This window comes from Plasmodium cynomolgi, assembly GCF_000321355.1.
Source record: "Plasmodium cynomolgi strain B DNA, scaffold: 0010, whole genome shotgun sequence".
Classification (NCBI taxonomy): Eukaryota; Apicomplexa; class Aconoidasida; order Haemosporida; family Plasmodiidae; genus Plasmodium; species Plasmodium cynomolgi.
Window position 1 is genome coordinate 3,789 of NW_004192646.1, and position 5,983 is coordinate 9,771.

The 5,983-nt window shown below is 29.3% G+C and overlaps 1 protein-coding gene across 1 annotated transcript; it reads right to left on the bottom strand.

The window, feature by feature from the left end:
- Positions 1-3,227: 3,227 nt before the first annotated feature.
- Positions 3,228-4,178, bottom strand: PCYB_001320 (hypothetical protein; the record flags this gene model as incomplete). Its single annotated transcript, XM_004227559.1, has 1 exon — positions 3,228-4,178. A coding segment is annotated over one exon (951 nt), but the record flags the coding sequence as incomplete, so codon positions are not given.
- Positions 4,179-5,983: the final 1,805 nt, after the last annotated feature.

A 5,983-nucleotide genomic window follows, 5' to 3' on the forward strand; every position in this document is an offset into this window, starting at 1 on the left:
CTAATTTTTTTATATATGTGGTAATTTTCAGTAATATAAGAATCTTTAATAAAGTTCCGAATAACATTTAACTCTTGTCCACCATGATCAATAGTAACACTTATCCAAGAATTCAAATACACATATATTATTTCCATCAAATAAAAGCCATCACTATTATCCACTATATCCATTACATCGTAATAAGCGTTCAAAATACCATCCCTATCACAATTCCAATGTTCATCCTCATTGTCAAAAAGTCATATTCCAGTCGTCCAAGATATGAGAAATAGAAGAATAACCATATGTATAACTTATTATTTGATCATTAAACCAGAATTTCAAATACCTACATCCATTCTTATTATCTAACGTAGTTTTAATATTAGATATTTCTTGAAAATTTCTTCGAAGTTTTGCACATAACTTAATTGAGCTAGATGTTTTACCAACAAGTATATATGACATATACCTTCTACAATATTCTTCATATTCTACTTTATCATATTCCTCATTGAATTTATCATAGAATTTATATAAGTACAAATTCTCCAAAAAATCATACTAAAGATAAAAATATAAAATAGTATGTATATGTATATATTTCAATGAATAAATTTACAAAAGGTTTTTTCATTTTATTCCAGTGGCAATTATTTATTTAAACAATATGTCATACGTAACTAATTCAATAAAAATTAACTATTTACGTCATGTGTCAATTTCACAAATTTATTTTTCAAATCCATTTCAAGGAACTATTATCCGTCCATTGACCATATTTGTCCATCCATTGTTTTTACACGTGAAAAAAGAATCGTCCTTAAAATATTGATATTTTATTCTCTATATTTCAATAATTATACAAAAAAATATTTATTTATAAAATTTGCTATCAATTCATAGAATCAGATTAAATTGTAGTTACTCTGTTAATGTCACACAAAATGAAGCTTTATAATTAAAATAAAAATAAAATGTGAATAAAAAATTTTGTATAATTCATTAGACTTCATATTATACTGTAAAATTACACATTATAAGTTCCCATCCAAAAATGTATTACATTAATGCGTTAAATATAAGACCAAACGAACTGGAATATTTGTTCGCATAAAAGGTAATATTCCTTTTAATAGTTTATTGCACATGCATTTTTTATTTCCACAATAATATCTATTTTTTTCACTGTTATCGCTTATGAAAACAGCAAAGGTTCTTAATAAAACATAATTATTTTGCCCTTAGAACAAAATATATACAGTTTTGGTTGTCTTTTTTTTCTAGTTCATGGTTATAAAATTTTTTTCTTCACAATTTTTAACTAAATTAAAAGAAAAAAACGATTTTAAATGATCATATTATTAAGAAATATATATTAAAAATATTAAATAAATATTTTTTTTAGATTGAGCAATGGTTATTTATTAAAACCTATTTTTCTGATCAAAAGTTCTTTAATTCATAGTTGCACCATAAACATAAAAAAATACTCCCTTTTTTTCTGACTATGTTAACCTACATAAAATATATTTTCCCATATATATATAAAAATTAATCTAATATAACATATATTAATTTTACTCTACATATGGTTAAATACGCAAAAGTAAAAAATGTGATTTTTACAAATTATATATATTTTTAAATAAATTCAGATTTATTCATTTAAGTACTATAATTCGTTCATGTTGAAACCTTAATAAACCAAGATGTAACAAAAACGTAGCTCCAATTTTGAATCCTTAAACTGCGTGTGACACACAAAAAATGCATACGTAATGACAAAAAGATTTATAACACATATTTTTTGCTGATACTGATCCAATTATAAAAATTTTATATTTCTAAATTTTATAATTACGCGTTTTTCCTTAACGCTTGACTTATATCTTTCCTTTTTTTATAACAACCTTTAGCACATGTGTTAAAATTACATTTCAATAGGTGCAAAAAGAATTATTGGAAATTACTGTCATTGTTTATTACAATCCAGTGTAATAGAACACATTTTTTCACATATTTCATATTTAACAGTGTAACATATTATGACGAATGTATCTTTCGCTCAGGCGTCATGTCTAAGAAGAAATAATTTATTAACTTTTTTTTGGAAAACTTTAAGTTGGATTGCACTTGCTAAATATCAAGGATGCAAAACGTATATGCATGTGTAATGTATATTTACTTAAAAAGGGGGAAATCATAATGCTAATTTTTTTTATTTATTTTTTTAAACTTTAGATAAAATGTAACTCTTCTTTTATCGTTTCGTTGCGCATATATTATGTAATGAAATCATAAAAGTGAATAAAATGGATGGCTTTGTAAAACAACTTTCTATTCTTCCTTTTTTCTTTCCATTTCGTTGTGTGTTCTTTCATTTAGTGCCGCTACTTTTTACATCGTGAAACATAAAAACAAAATACCACGTACGATCATTTAAAATTATCAAAACATATGTGCAAACTATTATCATTTATATTGGGCGTTAAACTAGTTCATCCATAATATGCATTTGTATGAAGTGGTAGTAAGTGTCCGAAATGTTCACGCTGTAGCTCCTAAGCTACTATAATATAACAGTCAAAGTGGAATTTTAAAATAACAAGTAGCAAAAATTGTTCGACGCATATGTGCAGTTCAAGGAACAAATAAAAGTATATATCGTGTTCTTGAAACTTGTATGCACTTTTTTACCCCTCTTATCGTGGCAACTTACTAACCTTTTCTCACGCAAAAAAGGTGCACACACTTATTCCACATTATATAAAATTATTTACCAAAACTTTAAACCATTTAGTTCTTATTGATCGCCTTATGCCATATTGTAATTGCGCGTCGATGTGTTCCTTACTAAAACGTAGCTGCGTAGAAAAATATCATTCCGCAGTGTTTTCTCGTTCAGGATTTTGCAGGTAGTAATATCCTATGTAGTTTTTCTTGATGCCCGAAATTGCCTCATCATTTTCGGTGTCATGTAATGGTAGTTGGTCGTTGTCCTCGTCTTCGCCATCGTCTTCATTTTTATCCACAATTTCTTCTTCATTTTCGTCTTCATCTTTCTCTTTTTCCGTGCCACTTTGAATGCTCCTCTTACTTCTCTTTTCACGGGTCATCCTTGTTCCAAATGGGTTAAGCTGAAATTTCAAAAAAGGATTAAAAAAATGTAAATTCTTCATGTTGGTATGACACTTTTCGTAATGGTCATCACTAAAGTGACACACTACACACTGTTCATCTTTTCACATGAAAAATTTATTAACCTTATATAAAGTGAGCAACAAGAGAGATAATCCCAACACTTTGCAAAATTCTACTGCAACATTGGGAAGGGTTACGGAAGATTCAAAGTTTTCATGGTCAATAATTGTAGATACGGGTGACACACCATGATGTGTCATTTGGTCGAATGCTACTTCCTTTGGCAATGCGCCCATTGAGGGTACTTTTTTCAATGGTACTTTCTTTGGTACCGGGTTAGGTACCCCCTTAAAGTGACCTTCTGCTTTGGTAATTTTCTGTTGAACTTTCTTCCCTGATGACTTAAGCCCCATGATGAAGTTTAAGTCTGGCAATTCCTGTTCGCACGATAATGCAGAAGATTTTATTTTGTTATACTTATTTTTAAAACGATTCAATTTACCAGAGTACTTACTAGTAGCCACGCGCAACGATTCCTTCGTAATATTGTCATATAAATTTACACTTTCGATAATGTAACTGCAGTAAGAATCTCTACCGCTCAGATTACCCCTACTAATTTGATCAAAAATGCTATCAAAACTTACACTATAATCATATAGCTGTTTTAATTTTTGAAAAGCGTCTCTATTACACCTTGACAAATTAATGTACACACATTTAGGACCATCAATTTTTCTGAAAATTTTATCAAAGGTATTGTCAACCAGACGATTTTCCACAGATTTGGGAATATTTTTTGTTATATGATCATTTAACCAAAAGTTAAAGTAATCACAACAGTTGGAAGGACTGGAGCCAATTACCTCCCCTATTTCGTAAAATGTTTTTGTTGCATTGCTAACTTTTTTGCAAATCTTAGAAAGATTTGATTCTCTTTGGTAATTACTTCCCAACAAATCGGAACATTCTTCGTACTCTGGACCATCATCACGGACATGGTCTAATTGTACATAGAATTTGTATAACGGGAATTCTTTCAAAAAGGGGTACTAAAAATAAAATACATGCATGGAAAAATTCATATTTTGAAAAAAAAATTATTTTTTTTTGCACTTTGCGAAAATTACAGTGTTAAAGCAAGGCGAAGCCCAAAAATGACGCTAACGAAAATGCACCCTTTCTGCTAATAAAATATGGTGATGGCTGTCCATTTTATTGGGGTACTTTTTTAAACGAGTTAAACAGTTAAATTGAATTGAACGTATTCATCTGTATAAACATTCATACATGCGCGAGAAAGCAATGCACTAGTCAAATGCGCAGTCTGCACATATATTTTTTAATTTAAATTTTTTGCAAATACTTTTCAGTGAGAATTGTTCCTGAGATAACCCTGCACAGCAAGGATGTAACACAAGTACTAAATCCCGTGCAAATACTTTTAATTACATAACAAATTAAACAATACAAAAAATGTGCCCCATATGGTGCAAGACCTATTGTACTGCGCAATTATATATATATTTTTTTTTTTTAAAGTTCATTCACACGCAATCTATATTTGTTTCCTAACAAATTAATTCTTGGAAAAGTTAATGTGTTACGTGAATAAATATTATGTATAACACACGTTGAACCATTTATACATAATTTAAATTGTTTACAAATTTTTTTTTACCGATAAGTACTGAGGATTATAAAGATGTCACAATTTTTTTTTAATAATTTATTCATTCTTCGTTATAAATACTGTTCTATTTCAGACATTGCACACTGCTTTGTAACACTTTTATGTGTTACATCTTTTGTCTGAATGTGTAGCAACACAAACGAAATTTTTAAACAGGTGCAGGAAAAATGACATGAATGCATAAATGTCACCCACCCAAAGTGAACCATTTTAATTTAATAATTAATAACGATAATAATGACAAAAAAGAGAAAAATTTAACAATAATTGCGTCATTTGAAATTTTGTATAGTATTAAAACTTTTCGGATTTTATAACCCACAACTAGCTAAAGATTATTTTTTTCTTTTTTTGTACGGCACACCGCTTACCCGGAAGTGTATACATTGTATATTTTTAATTCTGTTAATCAGACACACATGCACACCAATTAAAAAATTGGTTACCTCTATGAAAAAGAAATTTTAAATGATCATAATTTGAACATCTTTGAAAGGGAAAAAAAAAAAAGGAATGGTGGGAACGTTTGTTCATCCCTAATTGGTAAAAATATAGTTTCACATAAAAATTAAAAACAATTATTACAATGCTTCTAAAAAGATTCAAATTGTTAAAAAATGTTTTTAACGCGTTTTTTCCAAGTGTACTATGATAATGAAAGGAAAATTCCCCCTTCTGCACAATTTAAATGTTACCTCTTTTTTTTTTTGGTGTTTCCCCTGATGCACTTCCATACGTTTAGTTAACATTTGTGCGGATAAAACTGCTCAGATTGTCTGGACACCTATTTGTCACAAAGGATGAGCTTCCCTCGTCAGTAAAGTGGTATCCCTAATGAGGGAACCACTTGTGGAATTCCCTTTCCCAAAACCAAACACAACACAATGCAACATTAATTTATTCATAAAAGAAGAATGAAATTTTGTCTTCTTTTTCTGAACGTTTCTGTTCTTTCATAACGTGGTCAACCTTCCATGTGCTGATTGTTCTTTTACATAAGAGGTGATTCGCATGTTTGTACACAATTCGAAAGGAGGCATTTGTTCTGATGAAACGCTTCACTAACCGCTGGCCAATAATCTATTTAGATGTGCACAGATATATACGGTGTCATCAATATTGGGGTGTGCATACACTGAATGTCATAAAATAAACCTCCTGTGC